The sequence below is a fragment of the Herpailurus yagouaroundi genome, unplaced genomic scaffold, assembly GCF_014898765.1.
Source record: "Herpailurus yagouaroundi ecotype Mexico unplaced genomic scaffold, PumYag 184, whole genome shotgun sequence".
NCBI lineage: Eukaryota > Metazoa > Chordata > Mammalia > Carnivora > Felidae > Herpailurus > Herpailurus yagouaroundi.
In genome coordinates this window covers 15,524,711-15,552,033 of record NW_024412415.1, presented here as the reverse complement: position 1 = coordinate 15,552,033, position 27,323 = coordinate 15,524,711, and the positions used below count along the sequence as shown (strand labels likewise).

At 36.8% G+C, this 27,323-nt stretch overlaps 1 protein-coding gene across 6 annotated transcripts in view; it reads left to right on the top strand.

Moving 5' to 3' along the window:
• The window catches only part of FAM227B (family with sequence similarity 227 member B), a 213,057-nt gene that overhangs the window by 162,785 nt on the left and 22,949 nt on the right, over positions 1 to 27,323 (top strand). For 3 of the 6 annotated variants that reach the window (XM_040492648.1, XM_040492649.1, XM_040492647.1), the window contains 2 exons: positions 11,744 to 11,841; positions 16,274 to 16,434. In XM_040492648.1, the coding sequence (XP_040348582.1) occupies positions 11,744 to 11,841; positions 16,274 to 16,434 (259 nt within the window). Of the gene's footprint in view, positions 1 to 11,743; positions 11,842 to 13,492; positions 14,095 to 16,273; positions 16,435 to 27,323 lie in introns of those variants that run through there. The other 3 variants (XM_040492652.1, XM_040492651.1, XM_040492650.1) reach the window with 2 other exon arrangements.

Sequence of the window (27,323 nt, the reverse complement as noted above, 5' to 3'; positions counted from 1 at the left end):
AGCTGAGAACTTCCCTGAATTGGGGAAGGAAAAAGGCACTGAAATCCAAGAGGCACAGAGAACTCCCTTCAGACGTAACTTGAATCGATCTTCTGCACGACATATCATAGTGAAACTGGAAAAATACAAGGATAAAGAGAAAATTCTGAAAGCACCTAGAGATAAACCTGCTCTAACATATAAAGGGAGACCTATAAGACTCATGACCGATCTCTCTACTGAAACTTGGCAGGCCAGAAAGGAATGGCAGGAGATCTTCAATGTGATGAACAGAAAACATATGCAGCCGAGAATCCTTTATCCAGCAAGTCTGTCATTTAGAATAGAAGGAGAGATAAAGGTCTTCCCAAACAAACAAAAACTGAAGGAATTCGTCACCACTAAACCAGCCCTACAAGAGATCCTAAGGGGGATCCTGTGAGACAAAATACCGGAGACATCGTTACAAGCATGAAACCTACGGACATCACAATGACTCTAAACCCGTATCTTTCTATAATAACACTGAATGTAAATGGACTAACTGTACCAACCAAAAGACATAGGGTATCAGAATGGATAAAAAAACAAGACCCATCTATTTGCTGTCTACAAGAGACTCATTTTAGACCTGAGGACACCTTCAGATTGAGAGTGAGGGCATTGAGAACTATTTATCATGCCACTGGAAGTCAAAAGAAAGCTGGAGTAGCCATACTTATATCAGACAAACTAGACTTTAAAGGCTGTAACGAGATGAAGAAGGGCATTATATAATAATCACAGGGTCTGTCCATCAGGAAGAGCTAACAATTGTAAATGTCTATGCGCCGAATACCGGAGCCCCCAAATATATAAAACAATTAGTCACAAACATAAGGAACCTTATTGATAAGAACGTGGTAATTGCAGGGGACTTTAACACTCCACTTACAGAAATGGATAGATCACCTAGACACACGGCCAATAAAGAAACAAGGGCCCTGAATGACACATTGGATCAGATGGACTTGACAGATATATTTAGAACTCTACATCCCAAAGCAACAGAATATACTTTCTTCTCGAGTGCACATGGAACATTCTCCAAGATAGATCACATACTGGGTCACAAAACAGCCCTTCATAAGTTTACAAGAATTGAAATCATACCATGCATACTTTCAGACCACAATGCTATGAAGCTTGAAATCAACCACAGGAAAAAGTCTGGAAAACGTCCAAAAGCATGGAGGTTAAAGAACACCCTACTAAAGAATGAGTGGGTCAACCAGGCAATTGGAGAAGAAATTAAAAAACATATGGAAACAAACGAAAATGAAAATACAACAATCCAAACGCTTTGGGATGCAGCAAAGGCAGTCCTGAGAGAAAAATACATTGCAATCCAGGCCTATCTCAAGAAACAAGAAAATTCCCAAATACAAAATCTAACAGCACACCTAAAGGAAATAGAAGCAGAACAGCAAAGACACCCCAAACCCAGCAGAAGAAGAGAAATAATGAAGATCAGAGAGGAAGTAAACAATATAGAATCTAAAAAAACTGTAGAGCAGATCAACAAAACCAAGACTTGTTTTTTTTGTAAACATAAACAAAATTGATAAACCTCTAGCCAGGCTTCTCAAAAAGAAAAGGGAGATGACCCAAATAGATAACATCATGAATGAAAATGGAATTATTACAACCAATCTCTAAGAGATACAAGCAGTTATCAGGGAATACTATGAAAAATTATATGCCAACAAACTGGACAACCTGGAAGAAAAGGACAAATTCCTAAACACCCACATGCTTCCAAAACTCAATCAGGAGGAAATAGAAAGCTTGAACAGACCCATAACCAGCGAAGAAATTGAATCAGTCATCAAAAATCTCCCAACAAATAAGAGTCCAGGACCAGATGGCTTCCCAGGGGAGTTCTACCAGACGTTTAAAGCAGAGATAATACCTATCCTTCTCAAGCTATTCCAAAAATAGAAAGGGAAGGAAAACTTCCAGACTCATTCTATGAAGCCAGTATTACTTTGATTCCTAAACCAGACAGAGACCCAGTAAAAAAAGAGAACGACAGGCCAATATCCCTGATGAATATGGATGCCAAAATTCTCAATAAGATACTAGCAAATCGAATTCAACAGCATATAAAAAGAATGATTCACCATGATCAAGTGGGATTCATTCCTGGGATGCAGGGCTGGTTCAACATTCACAAATCAATCAACATGATACATCACATTAATAAAAGAAAAGAGAAGAATCATATGATCCTGTCAATCGATGCAGAAAAGGCATTTGACAAATTTCAGCACACTTGCTTAATAAAAACCCTTCAGAAAGTCAGGATAGAAGGAACATACTTAAAGATCATAAAAGCCATTTATGAAAAGCCCACAGCTAACATCATCCTCAATGGGGAAAAACTGAGAGCTTTTTCCCTGAGATCAGGAACACGACAGGGATGTCCACTCTCACCGCTGTTGTTTAACATAGTGTCGGAAGTTCTAGCATCAGCAATCAGACAACAAAAGGAAATCAAAGGCATAAAAATTGACAAAGATGAAGTTAAGCTTTCACTTTTTGCAGATGACATGATATCATACATGGAAAATCCAATAGACTCCACCAGAAGTCTGCTAGAACTGATACATGAATTTAGCAAAGTTGCAGGATACAAAATCAATGTACAGAAATCAGTTGCATTCTTATACACTAATAATGAAGCAACAGAAAGACAAATAAAGGAACTGATCCCATTCACAATTGCACCAAGAAGCATCAAATACCTAGGGATAAATCTAACCAAAGATGTAAAACATCTGTATGCTGAAAACTATAGAAAGCTTATGAAGGAAATTGAAGAAGATATAAAGAAATGGAAAAACATTCTGTGCTCATGGATTGGAAGAATAAATATTGTCAAAATGTCAATACTACCCAAAGCTATCTACACATTCAATGCAATCCCAATCAAAATCGCACCAGCATTCTTCTCGAAACTAGAACAAGCAATCCTAAAATTCATATGGAACCACAAAAGGCTCCGAATAGCCAAAGTAATTTTGAAGAAGAAGACCAAAGCAGGAGGCATCACAATCCCAGACTGTAGCTTCTACTACAAAGCTGTAATCATCAAGACAGCATGGTATTGGCACAAAAACAGACACATAGACCAATGGAATAGAATAGAAACCCCAGAACTAGACCCACAAACGTATGGCCAACTCATCTTTTTTTTTTTCAACGTTTTATTTATTTATTTATTTATTTTTGGGACAGAGAGAGACAGAGCATGAACGGGGGAGGGGCAGAGAGAGAGGGAGACACAGAATCGGAAACAGGCTCCAGGCTCTGAGCCATCATCAGCCCAGAGCCCGACGCGGGGCTCGAACTCACAGACCGCGAGATCGTGACCTGGCTGAAGTCGGACGCTTAACCGACTGCACCACCCAGGCGCCCCTGGCCAACTCATCTTTGACAAAGCAGGAAAGAACACCCAATGGAAAAAAGACAGTCTCTTTAACAAATGGTGCTGGGAGAACTGGACAGCAACATGCAGAAGGTTGAAACTAGACCACTTTCTCACACCATTCACAAAAATAAACTCAAAATGGATAAAGGACCTGAATGTGAGACAGGAAACCATCAAAATCCTACAGTAAAAAGCAGGAAAGACCTCTCTGACCTCAGCCGTAGCAATTTCTTACTTGACATATCCCCAAAGGCAAGGGAATTAAAAGCAAAAATGAACTACTGGGACCTTATGAAGATGAAAAGCTTCTGCACAGCAAAGGAAACAACCAACAAAACTAAAAGGCAACCAACGGAATGGGAAAAAATATTTGCAAATGACATATCGGACAAAGGGCTAGTCTCCAAAATCTATAAAGAGCTCACCAAACTCCACACCTGAAAAACAAATAACCCAGTGAAGAAATGGGCAGAAAACATGAATAGACACCTCTCTAAAGAAGACATCCGGATGGCCGACAGGCACATGAAAAGATGCTCAACGTCACTCCTCATCAGGGAAATAGAAATCAAAACCACACTCAGGGGGCGCCTGGGTGGCTCAGTTGGTTGGGTGTCTGACTCAGCTCAGGTCATGATCTCACAGTCCGTGATTTTGAGCCCCATATCAGGCTCTGTGCTGCCAGCTCAGAGCCTGGAGCCATCTTTGGATTCTGTGTCTCCCTCTCTCTCTGCCCCTCCCCTGCTCATGCTCTGTCTCTCTCTGTCTCAAAAATAAATAAACACATTAAAAAAAAAACACACACACTCAGATATCACCTCACGCCAGTCAGAGTGGCCAAAATTAACAAATCAGGAGACTATAGATGCTGGCGAGGATGTGGAGAAACGGGAACCGTCTTGCACTGTTGGTGGGAATGCAAATTGATGCAGCTGCTCTGGAAAACGGTGTGGAGGTTCCTCAAAAAATTAAAAATAGACCTACCCTATGACCCAGCAATAGCACTGCTAGGAATTTACCCAAGGTATACAAGAGTACTGATGCATAGGGGCACCCGTACCCCAATGTTTATAGCAGCACTCTCAACAATAGCCAAATTGTGGAAAGAGCCTAAATGTCCATCAACTGATGAATGGATAAAGAAATTGTGGTTTATATACACAATGGAGTACTACGTGGCAATGAGAAAGAATGAAATATGGCCCTTTGTAGCAACATGGATGGAACTGGAGAGTGTGATGCTAAGTGAAATAAGCCATACAGAGAAAGACAGATACCATATGTTTTCACTCTTAGGTGGATCCTGAGAAACTTAACAGAAACCTGTGGGGGAGGGGAAGGAAAAAAAAGGGGGGGAGGTTAGAGTGGGAGAGAGCCAAAGCATAGGAGACTGTTAAAAACTGAGAACAAACTGAGGGTTGATGGGGGGGGTGGGAGGAAGGGGAGGCAGGTGATGGGTATTGAAGAGGGCACCTTTTGGGATGAACACTGGGTGTTGTATGGAAACCAATTTGACAGTAACCTTCATATATTGAAAAAAAAAAAAAAAAAGACTTGTTTTGTGACCTAACATATGATCTATCCTGGAGACTGCCTCACATGCATTTAAGAAGAATGTGCATTCTGTTGCTTTTGGGTGGAATATTCTAGAGATGTCTGTTAAGTCCATCTAGTCTAAAGTGTCATTTAAAGTCAATGATTTGTATTGATTTTCTGTTTGAATGATGTATCCATTGATGAAAGTTGGGTATTAAAGTCCCCTCTGTTATTGTATTGCTGTCCATTTTCCCCTTTAGGTCTGTTACTATTTGCTTTGTATATTGGGTGCTCCAATATTAAGTACATAAATATTTACAAATGTTATATCCTCTTGTTGAAACGACCCCTTTATCATTATAGAATGACCTTTGTCTCTTTGTTACATTCTTTGTCTTAAAGTCTATGTTGTCTAATATAAATAAAGCTACCCCAGCTTTCTTTTCATTTTTATTTACATGGAATGTCTTTTTCTATCCCTTCATTTTCAGTCTGTGTGTGTCCTTACATGTGAAGTGAGTCTCTTGTAGGCAATATATGGACAGGTCTTATTTGTTTGTTTATCCACTTAGCCACTCTTTTGATTGGAGAATTTTATTACACTTACATTTATAGGTAATTATTGAAACTTATGTGCTTAGGTAATTATTGAAACTTATTGCCATTTTTAAAATTGTTATCTGGCTGTTGTGTAATTTCTTTTTTCCTTTCTTCTTCTCTTGTGATACGATGATTTTTTTTTTGTAGTGATATGCCTAGATATTTCTTTATATCTATTGTTTACTGTAAGTTTTTGCTTTGTTATTAGTTTGAGGCTTACATAAAAAAACTTACATTTATAACAGCCTGTTTTAGATTGAAAACAACTTAAGTTCAAACACATTTTAAAACTTTACGTGATTATTCCTCCTCCATGTTTTGTTTTTGATGTCACAGTTTCTTTTTACCTTATGTATTCCATTAACAAATTCTTGATTATAGTTTTTAATACTTTTGTCTTTTAACCTACATACCAGATTTGTAAGTCATTAAGTCACCACTCTACAACATCAGAATATTCTGAATTTTGCTGTATATTTACCTTTACTAGTGATATATATACTTTCATATGTTTTCCTATTACTAATTAACATCCTTTGGTTTCAGTTTAAAGAAGTCCCTTTAGGGGCACCTGGATGGCTCATTCAGTTGAGCATCCAACTCTTGATTTCAGCTCAGGTCGTGACCCAAGGGTCGTGGGATCGAGCCCCATATCTGACTCCACGCCAAGTGTAAAGTCTGTTTAAAATTCTCTCTCTCCCTCTTCTCCTCTCCCCCACTCACGCTCTCTCTCTCAAAAAAAAAAAAAAAAAGTTCCCTTTAACACTCTTTGTAAGCCAGTGATGAACTCCTTTTGCTTTTCCTTGTCTGGAAAACTCTATCTCTTTTACAATTCTAAAGGACAACTTTAGAGTGGTCTTGTTTGGCAGAGTTTTTTTCTTTCAGCATTTGAAATATGTCATTCCACTCCCTTCTGACTTTCAAAGTTTCTGCTGAAAAATCTGCTAACAATCTTATGGGGGTTCCCTTGTGCATAATAATTTGTTTTTCTCTTGCTGCTTTAAGAGCCTCTCTTTGTCTTTAACTTTTGACAATTTAATTATAATATGTCTTGATATGGGTCTCTTTGGAGTTATTTGGAACTCTCTGGACTTCCTTGATCTAGATGACTGTTTTCTTCCCCAAGTTAGGGAAGTTTTTAGCTATTATTTCTTCAAGTAAGTTTTCTGACCCTTTCTCATTTCTCCTTCAGGGTCCCCTATAATGCAAATATATGATCTGCTTGAGGTTGCCTCATAAGTCTTTTAAGCTATCTTTATTCTTTTTGCTTCTTCCTCTTTTCCTTCTCCTCTTCTCCCCTCTTCTCCTTCTTTCCCTCCTCCTCCATGTTCTTCATCTTTCTCTTCTTTACTGCTCTTATTGGATGATTCCACTGTCTTGTTTTCACATTTGCTGATCCTTTCCTCCATGTCCTATAGTGCTTCTATTGAACCCTTCTTTTTTAAAAAATTTGTTTTAATGTTTATTTTTGAGAGAGAGAGAGAGAGAGAGAGAGAGAGAGAGTGAGGGAGGAGCAGAAAGAGGGAGACACAGAATTGGAAGCAGGCCCCAGGCTCTGTCTGAGCTGTCAGCACAGAGCCTGATATGGGGCTCGAACTTATGAACCATGAGACCATGACCTGAGCCAAAGTTGGATGCTTAACCAACTAAGCCACCCAGGCACTCTTTTATTGAACGCTTCTATTGTATTTTTCAGTTCCATTATTATATTCTTTGCTCTGTAATATTTGTTTTGTACTTTCTTATATTTTCTATCTCTCTGTTGAAATTCTCACTTTGTTCTTGCATTGTTCTGACCTCAGTGAACACCTTTATGACTTACTTTGAATTCTTTATCAAGTAAAGATACTTGATACCACTTACTTCTATTTTGTTAAAAAATTTCTCTGAGGTTTTAACTTGTTCTGTAATTTGGAACATATTCTTATGTTGTTTTCATTTTCTTGGACTCTGTGTTGGTTTCAATGCATTCAATAAAACAGCCACTTTCCCAGTCTTGAAGGAGTGGCCTTTCCTGGCCCTACCTCTTGGTTTCTCTCAAACCTTTGTGATTTGTTAAAATAGGCTACTTTGTTTAAGAACAAAGTGGTTTCCAGTAGTTGAGGGTATGTCAAGAACTGTCCGTTTCCCAAAGGGAAGGATCTCAGTCAACATTTAGATTCAAGCTGAGTGGAAGCAAGACCCTCAGACAGCAACTTTGAAAATATGCAAATAAATCTCTTTCAGGAGAAAATTAGGAGATGGAAATTTCTGTCTGTTCTCTCTGCCTTGAGCCCTGGGGCGATAGTCTATTAAGAACTATTTCTTTGTTTGCTACTGTCCTACTGAACTCATGAACACAAGCCCTGCTAGCTACCAGAACCATGCTATCAAGGGATGTGTCCTCTGGATAGTGGCCACAAAAGTCTGTGCTCTGGCCTTCTCTTTTGTAGAACATTTTTAGATATGGGAACATGGTTTCAACATAGAACCCATCAGTGATAAGTTCATGTAATCACTAATCTCAAGAATGTAAAGAATTTATATGACACCAGGCAAGACTGTCAAGGCTTGGTTATAAAATAAAAGTAATCCCAATTCCTTTTAATTTTATTATTTTCAACCATTATAGTTTATATTACTGTGTGCAATGAAATTAGTCTTAATTTTTGTTTCATTTTTAATGTTCTTATGTAGATAAATTTACATATGATATAGGAAAAAGGAATTTCCCAGACAGTATGTCCTAATTTTTGCTTCAGAACTCATTTAGTTGTTAGTTTTTTTAATGTTTTATATTCTACAGGAAAGACTTAAAATGGATCGAATTTCCTTCAACAACATCTTTGATCAAGTCAAGCTTAAAAGCTATTTTGTTTTACATTTGTAATGTGTGGCTCCACAGTGCCTTAGTTCATAAATACACTAGTTCTTTATTTCAGATACTTGCCACTTAGCTCTTTACACAAAAACTATAGAAATATTTAAAAACTAATCACTTGTGTTTTGCACCTATAACTTGTCTAAGTAATAATATGAGATTTAGTTCTTAAAGACACAGATATAATACCTAGTAAGCAGTAATAGAAAGAAATAACTTCCCAAGCCAAAATAAAGGAATAATACTGTATTTTCCTTGGGAAACAAATGTGATATGAATCACTATTATATATTACACATAAAATCTTGATGTTCTTGGATATACTAAATTTAGTTCAAACTTGGTGAAACCCAAGGATGCTAGAGGTAGCCTACTTACATGCATATAGCACTTCATAATTAACAAAGTGCATTTATACTTGAACTCTCTAACCTCTCTGTGAGATTATTTATAATTATGTATGTTAGATTAACATTACTAGGAGAAGAAAGTTAATTGTACTTTAGAACATTGTGAAGAAGTCCTTAATGCTTCATTTTGCCAATTTAAAACAAATCATATATAGAGAAGGGGGAAGATGATTCTGTATGTAGCTAAGTAGACAGATGTAACTTGTTTGACGTCTAATATGTAAACAAACCAATGACTGGGCCTGCAAATGGTAGGACTGAAGGGACTTGGAGAATTATATGTATAGGATCTGAAAAAAATCTGGGAATCATGATAAAAAAACATATGCAATAAAGCAGTAAGGACATACTCATGGGTGTGCAGTACTTGCTTTGAAATAACTGTATCATTTTCCTATATTACTAAAACAAAATTGTATTTGTTTTATTTCTTATTTGCTCAGATCACATCTATTTTGCATGACTACTTGTGTTTTCTCTTTCCTTTGTTTCCCCTTACACTTCAACACTAGATGAAACTCTCCAAGAGCAATTCTAGTTTAACTTAGATATAAATGGATCTCTGAGTAATGCTTTTTTTTGTGTGTTTCTCTATTCACTAATTGTATTGATATATGCATGAAGTTTAATTTCGCCAAATTATGGGGATTATTTGCATCTCAGAAAGACTACTAATACTAAAGTAAAAACTACAAAGGTGGATAAAGATAACCATACTTACTTGCATAAGTGTCTCCCTTTTAAACATTCCTAAAATAAATAGGGGATAGTTGTGGAATTGAATTTTTTCCAATGTAAGTGGAGTAAGACTGGAATATTTTGTCACTAGTGAAATTTCTGAAGACTAGTAAGAATAGATGAGACATTTTCTTATGGTTTTATCAAATAGGATTATTTTTGGTTTTTCAAATGATCTTCTCAAGCTTTTAGGGATATGAGAACAGAGGATATATGAAAACTATAATCAGGGAAAATTAATATTTTCACCTAAAATAAATTATGGATTAGGGGACTATAGGAGAAAAAAGCTAATAAATATAGTCATTTTAAGATTACTTATATCATATCCTGGTGGAATTTTTCATTTTTGTAGAATTTTCTGAAATTTTTTTTACTCTGTCACTCCTAAAATTTCCTTGCTTTGTGTTTTTTATTTAGTTCTTACTTTTTTGTCTTTTGCTATTATTCCCAGCTTAAGATTTTTGCCTGATATTAATGTATATGACCTTCTATTGATTAATTTTACAACCAAAGTTAAGTATTCTCAAAAGTAAGGTTTTTATTGTAGGTACAATAGACATGAAGTAGAGATCCTTATATTATTAATATTATATCTGTTCATACAGACTAGGAATTATGTATTATATAATTATGTATTTAAGGATGATTCAAAATGGAGAAAGTTTTATTTTTATAATTATCCCTCTCAGGGAATATTTGTATTGGTTTTTTATTTATCTTGTTTCTTTAGACAAATGAAGGCAAATACAATATACTTTTACATTCTCCCTTTTATACTAAAGGTATATATCGTCAAATAATATACTCTGCTCTACACATTGCCTTCATCACTTAATGATATGACCTATAGATCTCTTCTTATCAGTATAGGGATCTTCCTCATTTCTTCTTACAACTGCATAGTGTTCCATCAAATCGGGTGCCTTAGTTTATTTAACTAGTACTTGACTGCTATTAAATACATGGGCTATTTATAAACCCTAAATTTTATAAATTACACCACAATCAATAAACTTGTACATGTGTTCTTTCATACTGTGGAGGAGACTGTGTACGACATAGTCTCAGAAAAGTGATTGCTGGGTCAAAGAGAAAATATGTCTGTATTTTTGTAGATACTGCCAGATGTCCCTCCATAAGGGGTTGTTTGCTTTTGAGCAGGTTTTAAAAGAAATAAATTTATATGCTTTATTACCTTTCTTGCCCATTCTAACTCCAACTTAATCTAAACCTGGTTCCACTCAAAATTCTAAAATGCTAGTTCCTTCCTAACTCATTCTTTACTCTGCCAGAGACAAATGCCTACTTGCCTCTAGCATTTCAGGCTGATATTAATATCTTTTAACGTCTGATGTAAAAAATCAATCCAGGTGACTTTCCTTAACTCTTCAGAGCTATATCATCAACATTATAATCTGTAGATCCAATTAGTCTACCTGGTAATTGATAATAACAATCACGTCAGAAGCTGGTACAAACCTCAGATTACTTGTTTTCTCTGTTCTGTGTTAAGGTATCCTTAATAACTAGCTTGTTCTTTTAGGCTGATTGAACTGCTGATTAAACTACAATTCTCCTTTTCTTTAAAACATGGCAAGATTTCCTTGTTATCTTCATGTATCTTCATGCTGGTTGCAGGGGAAACTTACCAAATCTTTCCTTATTTGGATTTGTTGGCAATAGATGGAAAAGGTGGACCCTGACATGCAGAAGCCCAAGCCTCCTATTGCATTAAACTAGAGGGTCATGGACAGCCCCAGACCCTAAAGCAAAAGACCTAGGCCTGTGTCTTAAATGATAGCTTAGAGCTATAGCTTAGAGTCATACAACTTCCTGCACTTAATTATCCCCTCTGTAAATTGTGGAAAATCTTACTTATCTCACAGAATGGTTTGTGACAGTGAAATGAAAGAGATAATGTAAGTGAATGAGTTTTATCAATTCTAAAGCCCTGTTAAGTAAAAATGAGATGGTATATTTATTTCCTCTAACTGAGGCAAGCTATAACAATATCCTAACCTCCTCTCTCATCCATCCATCCGTGGCTCTTTCCATGTTTAGGGCACATTGCTAGAAGAAAATTACGCTTTTTTTTAAAGAAACAAAAACAGAATATTTAGGAAAATATTTTATTTTCTCTTTTAGCGATAGACTTCAATATGATGAAAATTTTAAAGAACCCAAGAGCATACACAATGCCCACATTCAAGGAAGAATCAAGTGTATCAAGTCTAACAACAAAGGTTTGGAGCATAATAATTATAAAAAATGTTCTTACTTTTTTTTTTTAATGTTTATTTTTGAAAGAGAGACAGAGAAAGAAACAGAGCACAAGCAGGGAAGGGGCAGAGAGTGTGGGAGACACAGAATCCGAAGCAGGCTTCAGCCTCCGAGCTGTCAGCACAGAGCCCGACATGGAGATGGAACTCACAAATCATGAGATCATGACCTGAGCTGAAGTCAGACGCCCAACCTACTGAACCACCCAGGCGCCCCCCCAAAATGTTCTGACTTCTTTAATTTGCTTAGTTTAACAGCTTCATATAGACAGTGTTCATTGTTACACTCCTGATATATATTTTAGAAAAATTTAATGATCAAAGTGATTTACCAGAGAGGTTAATCTTAATGTTAAAATGTTTTATTGTTTTTTGGGGCGCCTGGGTGGCTCAGTCGGTTAAGCATCCGACTTCGGCTCAGGTCACGATCTCACGGTCTGTGAGTTCGAGCCCCGCGTCGGGCTCTGGGCTGATGGCTCAGAGCCTGGAGCCTGTTTCCGATTCTGTGTCTCCCTCTCTCTCTCTGCCCCTCCCCTGTTCATGCTCTGTCTCTCTCTGTCTCAAAAATAAATAAACGTTAAAAAAAAAATTTTTTTTTTAAATGTTTTATTGTTTTTTGAAAATATCCTCTGTGTGCCTGGGTGGCTCAGTTGGTTAAGCATCTGACTCTTGATTTCAGCTCAGGTCATGATCTTACAGTTTATGGGATTGAGCCCTGTGTTTGTCTCTGTGCTGACAGGCGGAACCTGCTTGGGATTCTCTCTCTCCCTCTCTCTCAAAATAAATAAATAAACTTTAAAAAATTTTTAAAATAAAATATCCTCATCTCTAATGAACGAAAAACCACATAAAATTCATCTTTTCCCACACTTCTGGCACTGCTTTTCCTTGGGTTGATATACAAACATTGATCTCAACTATGATCTCAGTAAGTTCTAGTCAAAATTGCAGGGAAAATGTCACAAGAGTTTTCATCAAACTCCTCTGAAGCCATGGCTCTGGAATAACTGGCCATATGTGTGTAGTGTTACTGATAAGGTGTGGGTACTTAGTTTTTGCACGTTTCTGGTGGTTCCTCCCTAATAGAGACCCTCAGGGACTTGGCCACCTTGTGTTGCTTTAGCCAAGATTTGATGAGGTTACAGGCTTGAAATTCTGAATTTGATCTCTTATTAGACAAATAGGTTTTAAATTGATTGCAGTCTTAATTGCTAAAATTTTGTCTGAATTGTCTAGTCAAGTCTGACCATAAATTTTAAATTATGCCTATATACAAACCGCTTTCTGAAGTCAATACTTAATATATTTCCCTATCTTTAATAATCCAGATAACTAAAATGTTTTCTAACCTTTACAGTGCTGCCAAGGGTGGTTTGTAAGTACTTAGAATAGAAACTGGTGATCTCTAGGAGTCAATTTAGGATCAATGACAATATCACACCATTAGGGTTGGGTGGGGACACGTACAATATTGCTGTATTTATAAATCAGGAAATGTAATAGAGGCTGTATATCTGATCTTCAGTAATCACTATAAATGGCCTTTTACACCTTATTTACAAGTTGAAGAAATATGGACAGGTGGATTTCTAACTGACTGAACAAACTTTTTCAGATGACACTGTTAAAAGATGGAAAGCAAACTGCAGATCCATCTCTGGTAATACACCACATTGCTGCATCATTGGCCCTGTCCTCTGCAGACTATTTTATCAACAACTTGGATAAAAACATGGTTGCCATTTTTATTAGATATTTAGAAGTCATAAACCTTGGAAGAACGATGAATACGTTGGATGACTAAAAGCTTACAACAGTTGAGTAGTAGGCCTAATCTTAGAAGATAAATTTTTATTATGAAAAAAGTATAAAGGTCCAAAATTACAGCTGCATAAGTATAGGATAATAAAGCCTTGGGTTAGAGGCATCTGAAAAGATTTGGAAATTATTTTTTACAGTAATCTCTGTATGTATCAACACACTGTTGACTCCCAAATCTTACTGCATTCTTGAACTTTTTAAACAGACATATAGGATCTACTCTATGTTGATTACACAATTATTGTGTATTATGTTCATTTGGGAGTCCTGCATTATAAAAGGGTGTAGACAAACAAAAGAGTTCTGAATAGAAAATAATCAGGATAATTAAGGGCTATAATTATATAATTAATGGTATATTTGAGCAGTGACCAAAATATTTAAAGGCATTTCCATTAGAAAAGAAAAGACTCGGGGCGCCTGGGTGGCGCAGTCGGTTAAGCGTCCGACTTCAGCCAGGTCACGATCTCGCGGTCCGTGAGTTCGAGCCCCGCGTCGGGCTCTGGGCTGATGGCTCAGAGCCTGGAGCTTGTTTCCAATTCTGTGTCTCCCTCTCTCTCTGCCCCTCCCCCGTTCATGCTCTGTCTCTCTCTGTCCCAAAAATAAATAAATGTTGAAAAAAAAATTAAAAAAAAAAAAAGAAAAGACAAGACTCTGGTGGTTGTAATAACTGTTTTCAAATATGTAGAGAGCTACTGTAGGAAAGCAGGATTAGGCTTTTTCTGTGTGGCTCAAAATAATTGTTTTACCAATACAAACCACAAAGTTCTTACATTTACTGGTAAGTGAAAACTATAGGGAGACAGTTTTCAGTGCAACATAAAGAATTTTCTAAGCACCAGGGTTGTCCAGATGCTGAATGGGTGCCTGTGGCTTCCGAATACCCATATGAGCATCGGCAGAATGCACATTCAAACCTCAAAAGTCAAAGTTTACCTTTCTAGTCATCGACAGCAATTATCCTTTAATAACTTAACAAAACAATGAAGCACCAAAATCCTCCTTCTAGCTCATCTCCTGTGACTCTTTCAAAGTTTATGGGGTTGCTTGGTTCTAAGATTTAGTACTAAGTTGACTCTTGACTATATAGGTCTTGTTTTATGGGACCTTAAAGTTGTCTGATAATTTTCTACCATGATCTTTTGTGGGGCAGATGGAAGTAGTGAGGCTCCTGATAATTGTTTTGGCTATTTGGAATATCTCTAGGTGTTCTTTGCACCACTTCAAACCTTCTGCTTTAAAGTATCTAAGAAAATGGCTAAGGCTCCACAAAACACTGGATATACACTTAATGCCTAGTTCTGCTATTATTGAGTCGAACTGCCCTTAAAAATCAGTGGTCCTTCTATGGAAGAAGTAGGTATTAACTGTGGTTTTCCTATGTAAAAAAAGGAGAACTGTGGAAAAAAATAACAAATGTCTATGTCTTGAATTTCAGTAAGATCAAGTTTCTGTCTTACAGTATCCAAGGCAGAAGCTGGGGAAAAGGTCATGAAACATCTTTCTTTCTAGATAGGTAGTATTTCCTTTTTATCTAGACAAAGCTTGTCCTGGTTTTGTATGCAATTTAAAGATCAGGCTAGATATAACCTTTTGTGAATTTCCATGGGAGATTGAGACGAAGTAAATGATTTACATCATAGAAGACATGTCTGATTTTGACACTGAGTTTTCACCATCAGAGAATTGCTTTTGATTATGATAGTCCCACTATTCAAAAAAATTCTGGAGCATCTCTGAAGGAAAGCAATGAAAAAGTGACCATAAGCAAAAGAAACACAAGAGAACTGTATGTATCAGTAAAAGCAAATGAGCATAAAATCTTATTTCCTCACAGGAAGTGGAATCAATAATAAATCTCACATCTAGACATTACAAAAAGGGAGGAAAGACTTAATGTATGAATTGTTGCTATACTGACCTTATATCCCACAAGAAGTCAGTAATAAAATCTTGGAGCAATTATATTTATGACAGAGAATTCATGGACAGTTTTTTTTCCATTAGCACTTCGATTATGTTATCCACATGCCTTCTGGCCTCCTTTGTTCTGATAAAAATTCAGCTTTAAACCTTATTGGGATTCCCTTATATGTTGTTTTTCTCTTGCTGCTTTTGAAATTTCTTTTTGTCTTGGTCTTTCAGCACTTTGAGTATGATGTGTCTAGGTGAGTATTTTTCCTACTTGGAGTTAAGCTTCTTGGATATGTTTTTCACAAAAGTTTGGAGGTTTTGGTCATTTTTGTCTTCATATTTGTTCCTGTCCCTTTTTCTGGAGCTCTGTTCATTTTCCTCTTTCTTTTTTCTTTCTGTTCTTCAGACAAAATAATGTCTATTGACCTATTTATCAAGCTGATAAATAAAAAAGCTAGAAGAGCCTTACTGCACAAACTCATAGACTCATACTGTAATAAATTTCTTTCATTAAGAAGGTGCTTTGCGGAATTTCTTTTTATTTATTTTAATATACCAGATAATAAGTATATTCATAGTTATAATACAGTTATATTTATTTATAGCTCTTTAAAAATACATAAAAGTAATAATTAACTTGATTTTTTTTTCTCCTTTACAGTCCCATTATAGTAGCACTGGTCCAGAGTTTAACCGTGTACTGTTCAATTTTGGAGGTCAGAGTCCACTGATTTTATATTATCTTAAGATGCATGAGTTAGCTGGTATTTCCAAGGCCCCTAAACAAAGCAAGATTAAATTCACTGAAATATTGCAAGAACCATATCCTTTTTTAAGCTTTGCTTTAATGTGATCTGTTGAAAACTTTTTACTTAATATCTCAATCAAGGAAAGAGGTGAATGCATTTTTTAACCAATGTTTTTTACTTAGCATTTAATTGTATTCAAAATGTTTGTACCATGTTTGGTTAAAGTATTTTCTCTTTTAGATCTAAGGCTGTGATTTTGCATGTAAGAAAGAGTTTAAGAAACAGAAAACCGAGGAACTTTATTTTTTTTTTCAATATATGAAATTTATTGTCAAATTGGTTTCCATACAACACCCAGTGCTCATCCCAAAAGGTGCCCTCCTCAATACCCATCACCCACCCTCCCCTCCCTCCCACCCCCCATCAACCCGAAAACCGAGGAACTTTAAAAACTGGTATATGTAGCTCTTTAGCAAAAGACTATCTTTGCAACTTTACTGTTCAGTGTTCAGTTTCAAGCATTTGTCAGACTGTGGATCATGGGCTTCTAGAGTCTCCAGAGGAAAGTTTCAACCATGTTTTAGCTGTGTAATTCTTTATTCCAATGAAATTTATCAGAAAGGTCAGTATTTAAAATATAATATAAATGAACTTGGAGGTCTTTCATTGCAGCCAGGTGGGAAGACCAGAGTTCTGTCCACTTATACTCCTCTGTTCACTCTGCATAACCCATGCTGGCCCAGGGCTCACTGGGGACCCAGATGAACCTCAAAGGGATCTACTACAGTAGTCTCCAAATTGAAGTGGACACGCATGCACAGTTCTGAGTGTATATGTGTTTATGTATATGTGTTTATAAAAAATATATATACATATTTTTAAAGACTCTTATTTATATCTATTTTTATCTTTAATAATAAGCTTAAACTTTGCTAATATTTAGTAAGTAGGTACTTTACTCAGCTGACATTTCAGTCTGAACTCTACTGTTTTGAAGGATAATGATGACATCTTTGCTCTTGTGTTTTCTGAGTATCACAACATGTTGCTGTTTTCTCTGGTGGGAAGTAGATTTGTAGACTATATCATCTAGTTTAATAATCACTAGTGGACCAATAGCTTTAAAAGATTCTTGGAAAGAAACTGGATTGATGACAATATTTATAAGGCAAGAATAATTTTTTTAAAAAATAAAGAAAATGCCATAATGATTTTTCTCCTACTCCTCAAAGGAGAGCCTTTTCAGCCATACTAAGAAAATAAATTAATGCTGAGCCAATCAATTTTTTTCAAGATGACTATTTGAAATGTAGATATACATAATTATTATAACTAATGAATCTAGCCCTAGTGTTTGTTATACTTTTCAATATTAGCAAATGATTCTATAATGCTAGGTTAATTTACAAGGCATTTATAAACAACTATGTAGACATCAAATCTCTATAATTTGAGGGGAAAAAAAGGTTTGACATACCATTAATAAAGGTAAAGTTAAATTTTATTTTCACAATATTTTATCTGGCTTTTATTTGCAGACTACATATATTCTATAATATATGTAATATATTAATACAGATTAATATTACCTAATTCATAAATTGAAAATTATACCTGTGTGGGAGTGTGCTCACATAGCTGTTACTCATGGGACATATGATCAAAATGTGCTCTAGCAGACTCTCAGGACTCTTCCTAGGACACTTCCTCTCCCACATTTTAATCAGGACACCCCCCATAGCCTAACTGACCACATGTACATGGAATTAACTTGGGTAGTTCTGGAACAAAAGGAGAGATACAAACTACAGGGCTAAATCAGCCTATTCAGGGATATGTAAATTAAGTAATGATCCAAGGATTATCACCAACTTTGGATTAGTCTGAAAGAATTTTTTTAAATGTTTAGAAGTGAAATTTGAAAGATATATAAAACCCTTCATAATAAATTGCTTTTATCTTTAATCTTAATTGTAATTATAAAAATATCAGTCTTTGTGTTTACATTTCTGATGGGCATGAATTTGTCTAATGGCTATGCCAGGACAGATTGTACAACCAATTTACTGAGAATGTAGGGGGAGTGTAAGTAAGTGTGGGGGTGAGGAGAGGAGAAAATGGAGATCTAAAGCATGAAATCTTTTATGGAATGAGTATCTCATTCCATAATTATGTGAAAGAAAACACCCTTTGGAAAGAAATGCAGCTTTCTGTGATGCTTTCTGAGCTTGTAAAATGTTAATAACCCCAATAAGAAAAAATGTCTCTAGACCTAATGATGAACAAAATGATGATGATGTCTCATCTACATCAGCACTTGGCAATTTTTCAAAGCGTATAATGAATCCCGCTATGTATTAGCACAAAAATGACAAGAGTCTTGTGACAGTGGGCATATCACACCACTTTATGGATAAGGAAATCAAAGCACAAAGAGGCTAAATGGTTTGCCCAGGGGATTCATGCAGTAGAGCTAGCACCAGAGTCTTCTACCGTTTCCTGGGCCATGCTTATTTTCCTCACATGGTGATCTACGCTATAATTCTGAGTGTGATACTGACGGTTAGCGGCAGTCCAGTAATGTTTTCCCCAAGATAATGATAGCTGCTAATGAAATTTCTGTATGGATTTCCCATAATTATTTGTGATGACTGTATGGTCATTGAATATTTCTCTCTCACTCAAATTTTACTTTGAAGCTATTCAAAATATAGAATATTTTTAATAGTTTTCTCTGAGCTTGCTTATTGGAATCTTGTGGCTTTCCTGAAGTGGAGAGACGATACTTTGCAGTGAGTACATCTATGCATGGTGAGGGAGTAGGAAAAAGTAGAGAAGGCAGAGAAGGAGATAAAAAATAACAAAAAAGATAAATATAATTCATTATATTTGAGGTAGGCAGACTGTAAGATGGGCCCCAGTGATCCCCACCTTCTGGTATTCATACCTCAATTCCCTTCCATTGATTGTGGGCTAAACCTATGACTTGATTCTAATAGGATATGGTTAACATAATGGTGTATCACTTCTGACATTCAGTTGCAAAAAGACTGATATCAGTCCCGCTAGCCTTTCTTGCTCACTCTCTCAGAGCCCTCGGGGTGGGGGTGGGGGAGAACCAGCTATCATGTTGTGAACTGTTTTGTGGAGAAGGCCACATGGCAGGGAAGTGAGGCTTCCAGCCAACAGCCAGTAAGAAATTGACACGTTTAGTTTAACAATCCTTGAAGAAATAAGTCTTGCCAACAACCACGTGAGTGACTGACCTATGAAGTAAATCCTCCTTTGGTCCCTGCTCACACTTTTATTGGAGCTTCTGAGGGACCCTGAGCCAGAAGTATCCACTGACCTGTACCCAGATTCCTGACCCACAGAAGCCATGCAATAACAAACATTTGTGGTTTTAAGCTGCCCAGTTTTGGGGTAATTTATTAAGTATCAGTAGGTAACTCAGCATTGTTGGAGCAAAAGTCTAGATTCAGATGAATCTCTTCAGTAAATCCAAATATTTATCACGTCGTAGTGTAAAGTTCACTTGTTTTTCTCACCCAATAGAGAACAAAGAATTATTTGCCTCTATGTCCCTGACATGGGAAAAAAGTATCTAGCATACGATATATGTTAAATAAATATCTGATAAGTGAGTATAGCATGGTTTTATTTAAAGATAAGGCCAGATTTCATTAAATGCACCAACCAAAAGACATAGGGTATCAGAATGGATAAAAAAACAAGACCCATCTATTTGCTGTCTACAAGAGACTCATTTTAGACCGGAGGACACCTTTAGATTGAGAGTGAGGGGATGAAGAACTATTTATCATGCTACTGGAAGCCAAAAGAAAGCTGGAGAAGCCATACTTATATCAGACAAACTAGACTTTAAAGGCTGTAACAAGAGATGAAGAAGGGCATTATATAATAATTACAGGGTCTATCCACCAGGAAGAGGTAACAATTATAAATGTCTTTGCGCCGAATACCGGAGCCCCCAAATATGTAAAACAATTACTCATAAACATAAACAACCTTATTGATAAGAATGTGGTAATTGCAGGTCTTTAACACTCCACTAACAGAAATGGATACATCATCTAGACACACGGTCAATAAACAAACAAGGGCCCACGGGGCGCCTGGGTGGCGTAGTCGGTTAAGCGTCCGACTTCAGCCAGGTCACGATCTCGCGGTCCGTGAGTTCGAGCCCCGCGTCGGGCTCTGGGCTGATGGCTCAGAGCCTGGAGCCTGTTTCCGATTCTGTGTCTCCCTCTCTCTCTGCCCCTCCCCCGTTCATGCTCTGTCCTTCTCTGTCCCAAAAATAAATAAAAACGTTGAAAAAAAAAATTAAAAAAAAAACAAACAAGGGCCCTGAATGAGACATTGGATCAGATGGACTTGACAGATATATTTAGAACTCTGCATCCCAAAGCAACAGAATATACTTTCTTCTCGAGTGCACATGGAACATTCTCCAAGATAGATCACATACTGGGTCACAAAACAGCCCTTCATAAGTATACAAGAATTGAGATCATACCATGCATACTTTCAGACCACAATGCTATGAAGCTTGAAATCAACCACAGGAAAAGCCTGGAAAACCTCCAAAAGCATGGAGGTTAAAGAACACCTTACTAAAGAATGAGTGGGTCAACCAGGCAATGAGAGAAGAAATTAAAAAATATATGGAAACAAACGAAAATGAAAATACAACAATCCAAACGCTTTGGGACGCAGCAAAGGCAGTCCTGAGAGAAAAATACATTGCAATCCAGGCCTATCTCCAGAAACAAGAAAAATCCCAAATACAAAATCTAACAGCACACCTAAAGGAAATAGAAGCAGAACAGCAAAGGCAGCCTAAACCCAGCAGAAGAAGAGAAATCATAAAGATCAGAGCAGAAATAAACAATATAGAATCTAAAAAAACTGTAGAGCAGATCAACGAAACCAAGCGTTGGTTTTTTGAAAAAAGTAAACAAAATTGACAAACCTCTAGCCAGGCTTCTCAAAAAGAAAAGGGAGATGATCCAAATAGATAAAATCATGAATGAAAATGGGATTATTACAACCAATCCCTCAGAGATACAAACAATTATCAGGGAATACTATGAAAAATTATATGCCAACAAACTGGACAACCTGGAAGAAATGGACAAATTCCTAAATACCCACACTCTTCCAAAACTCAATCAGGAGGAAATAGAAAGCTTGAACAGACCCATAACCAGCGAAGAAATTGAATTGGTTATCAAAAATCTCCCAACAAATAAGAGTCCAGGACCAGATGGCTTCCCAGGGGAGTTCTACCAGACGTTTAAAGCAGAGATAATACCTATCCTCAAGCTATTCCAAGAAATAGAAAGGGAAGGAAAACTTCCAGACTCATTCTATGAAGCCAGTATTACTTTGATTCCTAAACCAGACAGAGACCCAGTAAAAAAAGAGAACTACAGGCCAATATCCCTGATGAATATGGATGCAAAAATTCTCAATAAGATACTAGCAAATCGAATTCAACAGCATATAAAAAGAATGATTCACCATGATCAAGTGGGATTCATTCCTGGGATGCAGGGCTGGTTCAACATTCGCAAAACAATCAACATGATACATCACATTAATAAAAGAAAAGAGAAGAATCATATGATCCTGTCAATCGATGCAGAAAAGGCCTTTGACAAAATCCAGCACCCTTTCTTAATAAAAGCCCTTGAGAAAGCCGGGATAGAAGAAACATACTTAAAGATCATAAAAGCCATTTATGAAAAGCCCACAGCTAACATCATCCTCAACGGGGAAAAACTGAGAGCTTTTTCCCTGAGATCAGGAACACGACAGGGATGCCCACTCTCACCGCTGTTGTTTAACATAGTGCTGGAAGTTCTAGCATCAGCAATCAGACAACAAAAGGAAATCAAAGGCATCAAAATTGGCAAAGATGAAGTCAAGCTTTCACTTTTTGCAGATGACCAATGGAATAGAATAGAAACCCCAGAACTAGACCCACAAACGTATGGCCAACTCATCTTTGACAAAGCAGGAAAGAATATCCAATGGAAAAAAGACTGTCTCTTTAACAAATGGTGCTGGGAGAACTGGACAGCAACATGCAGAAGGTTGAAACTAGACCACTTTCTCACACCATTCACAAAAATAAACTCAAAATGGATAAAGGACCTGAATGTGAGACAGGAAACCATCAAAACCCTAGAGGAGAAAGCAGGAAAAGACCTGTCTGACCTCAGCCGTAGCAATCTCTTACTCGACACATCCCCAAAGGCAAGGGAATTAAAAGCAAAAATGAATTACTGGGACCTTATGAAGATAAAAAGCTTCTGCACAGCAAAGGAAACAACCAACAAAACGAAAAGGCAACCAACGGAATGGGAAAAGATATTTACAAATGACATATCGGACAAAGGGCTAGTATCCAAAATCTATAAAGAGCTCACCAAACTCCACACCCGAAAAACAAATAACCCAGTGAAGAAATGGGCAGAAAACATGAATAGACACTTCTCTAAAGAAGACATCCAGATGGCCAACAGGCACATGAAAAGATGCTCAATGTCGCTCCTCATCAGGGAAATACAAATCAAAACCACACTCAGGTATCACCTCACGCCAGTCAGAGTGGCCAAAATTAACAAATCAGGAGACTATAGATGCTGGCGAGGATCTGGAGAAACAGGAACCCTCTTGCACTGTTGGTGGGAATGCAAATTGGTGCAACCGCTCTGGAAGGCAGTGTGGAGGTTCCTCAGAAAATTAAAAATAGACCTACCCTATGACCCAGCAATAGCACTGCTAGGAATTTATCCAAGGGATACAGGAGTACTGATGCATAGGGGCACCTGTACCCCAATGTTTATAGCAGCACTCTCAACAATAGCCAAATTATGGAAAGAGCCTAAATGCCCATCAACTGATGAATGGATAAAGAAATTGTGGTTTATATACACAATGGAATACTACGTGGCAATGAGAAAGAATGAAATATGGCCTTTTCTAGCAACGTGGATGGAACTGGAGAGTATGATGCTAAGTGAAATAAGCCATACAGAGAAAGACAGACACCATATGGTTTCACTCTTATGTGGATCCTGAGAAACTTAACAGAAACCCATGGGGGAGGGGAAGAAAAAAAAAAAAAAAGAGGTTAGAGTGGGAGAGAGCCAAAGCATAGGAGACTGTTAAAAACTGAGAACAAACTGAGGGTTGATGGGGGATGGGAGGGAGGGGAGGGTGGGTGATGGGTATTGAGGAGGGCACCTTTTGGGATGAGCACTGGGTGTTTTATGGAAACCAATTTGACAATAAATTTCATATATTGAAAAAAAAATAAAGATAAGGCCAGAGTTCATTTTATTTAAAAAAATTGATATTATTGAAATGAAGAAAACTGGAGGATAGGGATAGAAATTTGAGAGTTATTGGTACAAAGTTCATCTTTGAAGTCATCATTGTCAAAATGTTTTTCAAATTTTATTGAACAGTTACTATGTACCAAGCGTTCTTTTGAGTACTTTACATTTATTAAATCATTTCATTCTCATGTCAGCTTCTGAGTTAGATACTATTATTGTCTCTATTTTAAGTAAGTAAACTGAGGCACAGGAAAGGTAACTTGCTAAGTGATTACACTTGGCTTCTATCCTTGGTAGTCTGGTTTCATAGCCAATACACTCTGATACTTAATTGTTTACTCAGAGAGAATGTGTAGCTCCAGAAGAAGATAAAAGTGTAATCTCATCTTTTAAGTATAATCACAACTATGGTTTGGAGCAAGTGTGATAAGAGACAGGAAAGTCAACAGAAGACAAAAAAAAAAAAGGGATGCCATGATAATGTTCCTCATATTTCAGAATAGTTATTTGAAATTTCTGCAGTTGCTTCTGCATTAAATCATTTGGGAAGTTTTTCTCCAGACTTTTAAGATTGCATGATCATGCACATTCTGTTTCAAAATCCTTTTATTTATTTAATGAGAGATTTTAATGATATACTTTCTTAAGCTCAATACAGAGCAATATTATATTTGATCACTATGCAGTTTTTAAATCAGAGTCTCATGGGACAGATACATTTAAAAATAAATTTAAACATTATAGGTAATATTTCTTTTGATTTGGAGTGACTTGCCAAAGTCCTAAGAGGGAAGATTGCTTTATTGTCAATGTTTTAGAATTTGTATCTAAATAATGAGGAGACTGGAAATGTTGGCGGAGAGGAGGAGGCAGAGAACAAATGTAATTGTACTTCACAGGGGTGCTCATGATTCTGACAGGATTTCTAATGTACCTTCATAAGGAAAATAGTAACTTTTTAATGTTAATATAAAATTTATTGGTAGAAAATTTGAACGTTTTTATGAAGACCTTTGAGTATTTTTTTAAACTTGATTACTTAGTATTAGAGTTATGAGTAAAACAGGAAAAAGTGTTTACTTCTAGGACCCAGAGCTGAATGTGTAATATATCTTTAAACTGTGTAGAATTGTGTGCAAAATGTATTTGGAGCTCCTAATTTTCCCATCTCACATCCAGAAGGGATGTGATTTTGCAAATCACCTCAAGTTTTTAATGTGTTGAAAGTAGACTAACAACAACAACAAAAAATACCCAAAAGCCTGATGATTTCTTTTACATGTGAAACACAAGTTACTTTTTTAAAAAAAGATAAAGAAAACTCAGGAACAAAATGTTGGTGTAGTTTGTGTGGGTCCTATTAAAAAAGAATGTCTATCAGCTGCATCTATATTTCTAACATGAATTTAGAAGATTCACATTTGTTGTAGCTTAGAAAAAAAATCTGAACTCAGTGCAGTGTGATACAGAGTGTTTGGTATTACTACAAAGACATGCTCCCACCATCACACACGCATATACAGACTTACTAACATGTAAAAACTGTCCGGGGGTGGATTATTACACCCTACAATTGAAAATGATGGGTAATAACAAGACCTAAACCAGCATAAAAATAAAAGCTATACAAAGGAATCATCTGTTGTGAATTATCTGTGATATGGGAGAAGCAAGTAGCGAACAGTGGGGAAAAAACGAAAAGGAAGAAATCCTCAGACTCATGAAAGGTCACCAGTTCTGTATAACACTTGGTCTTCACACAGGAAGAGCCCAGTGGGAAACTCTTTGGAGCCATGTGCAACTACTTTTCACTCTTATTTATAAAAATATTTTCAATGATCTTTGTCACATGTGCACACATAGATTTTTTTCCCCCTCACCAATATGTGAATAGCAACCTGTGAGTTGTTTCTAAACAATATATCAAATATATTTTTCATGTCAAGTCAATGACATCTCAAGCTAATTGACATTATACTAAGGATCTGGTAATCACATTTTTAAAAGGATAAATTAGCTAAAAGACAAATGTTAAAAAAACCCTCTAATTCAGAACCCTCCCATCTAATTATTTTTCTAGTAAAGACAAGATAAAATACTTTTTTTTCCCTCAGTTCTTCTAGAATTCTCAGAGTGCAGCAGATCTGAAGGCCTACACTACTAGAAAGCCTGTTCCATTGTTTATGAGATTGAACTCCCAAAATTTAACCGTCAGTTTCCTTCAGCTTCAAAAATACGGGTGCATATATGACAGTATTTATCTTTTAATGAGGCCTTTCAGATAATAGAAACCAGATTTAGCTTCCTGGAATGGGAGGTATTTTAAAAATACATTTTTGTTGGAAACACCCAGCACCAAGCCCTGTGGCAACACAGACACCCTCCACCAAAACACAACGGAGGCCTGATCTTTTCTCTAGCTGTCTGCAAAGAGGAAAACCAGGGACAAGGTGTCCTAAGGCTGGGGAAAAGAAGAGATTGAAAAGGGAAGATAAGAGAGTAGAGAGGAATCCCAAAACTCTTTGTTGTACTGAAGGAGTCTCTAAAATTTACTCTAATTGGAGCTCAAATTTGAGCTTCTCCTCCATCTGTACCAAGCAGATGGATTGGACTAGATAAATTTCAAGCCTTTTTGAATCCTGAGATTTATGATTCTGTTGGAGGAATTTGACTTTCCATGCTGTCAGTGGCTAAACTAGTAAAGAGCTCATTTTTTTTCCTGGAATGACAACATTCTCATTTTATCAACTCACTGTAGAACCAGGTTCTTCAGAGGATACACTGTCTCATTCTCAGGTGTCAGCTTCCCTAAAAGGCCACCAGAATAACCAGTTGGCTAAGTAAAGCCAAGGAAGAATACCAATTTAGCAGAGCTTTAGTAGTGTCTCAAAATGGGTAAATTCGGGAATGATATTTATTAGTGTTTTAGGGCCTGAGTTGGATGATTTTTGAGTCCGGAGAGGTAAGGCAAGGAATTACTTGGGATCAGGCAGTGTTTAATTAGATTGGTGGGCCCAGTGAAGCAAGGGTCTTGAAGTGAGTTTTGATGAGCAAGCTACTTTTGCTGGTTCAGAGTCTTTTCTTTCAGGAGAAGGCATTTCCTGGAGCAAGCAGCTAAGTTATTTTTATTCTTATTCTCAGCATTGTTAAATATAGGGATAAAAAAAAAAAAGTATGCATGGTCCCTAAACTTTTTTAACACAGGGACAGCTTAATAAGACATTCCTCATTCATATTTCTATCTCCTCCTAACGACAACAATTAGGCATCCATCCACAGACAAGAGTGCCTTTGTGGGGAACTGTGCAAACGGCACAATTCACTAAGGGACCTGAGGGAGTCTCACCTACCTGTGGGTCAGGTAATAGGCATACAGACCTCAGTTCCAGTTGTGGGTCCTGTAGTGGCCTGTAAACCACTCTAGCCCCTCATGGCTACAGTCTGGGAATCCCTGGAAAACACCTCATAGACCATCAGCTATGGACAGGAAGGCCTTTGTGGAAGTCCAAGTTTCCAGTGGAGAGAAGTTGCAGCACTACTAGAGGAAGAAAAGAAAAGAAAAGAAAAGAAAAGAAAAGAAAAGAAAAGAAAA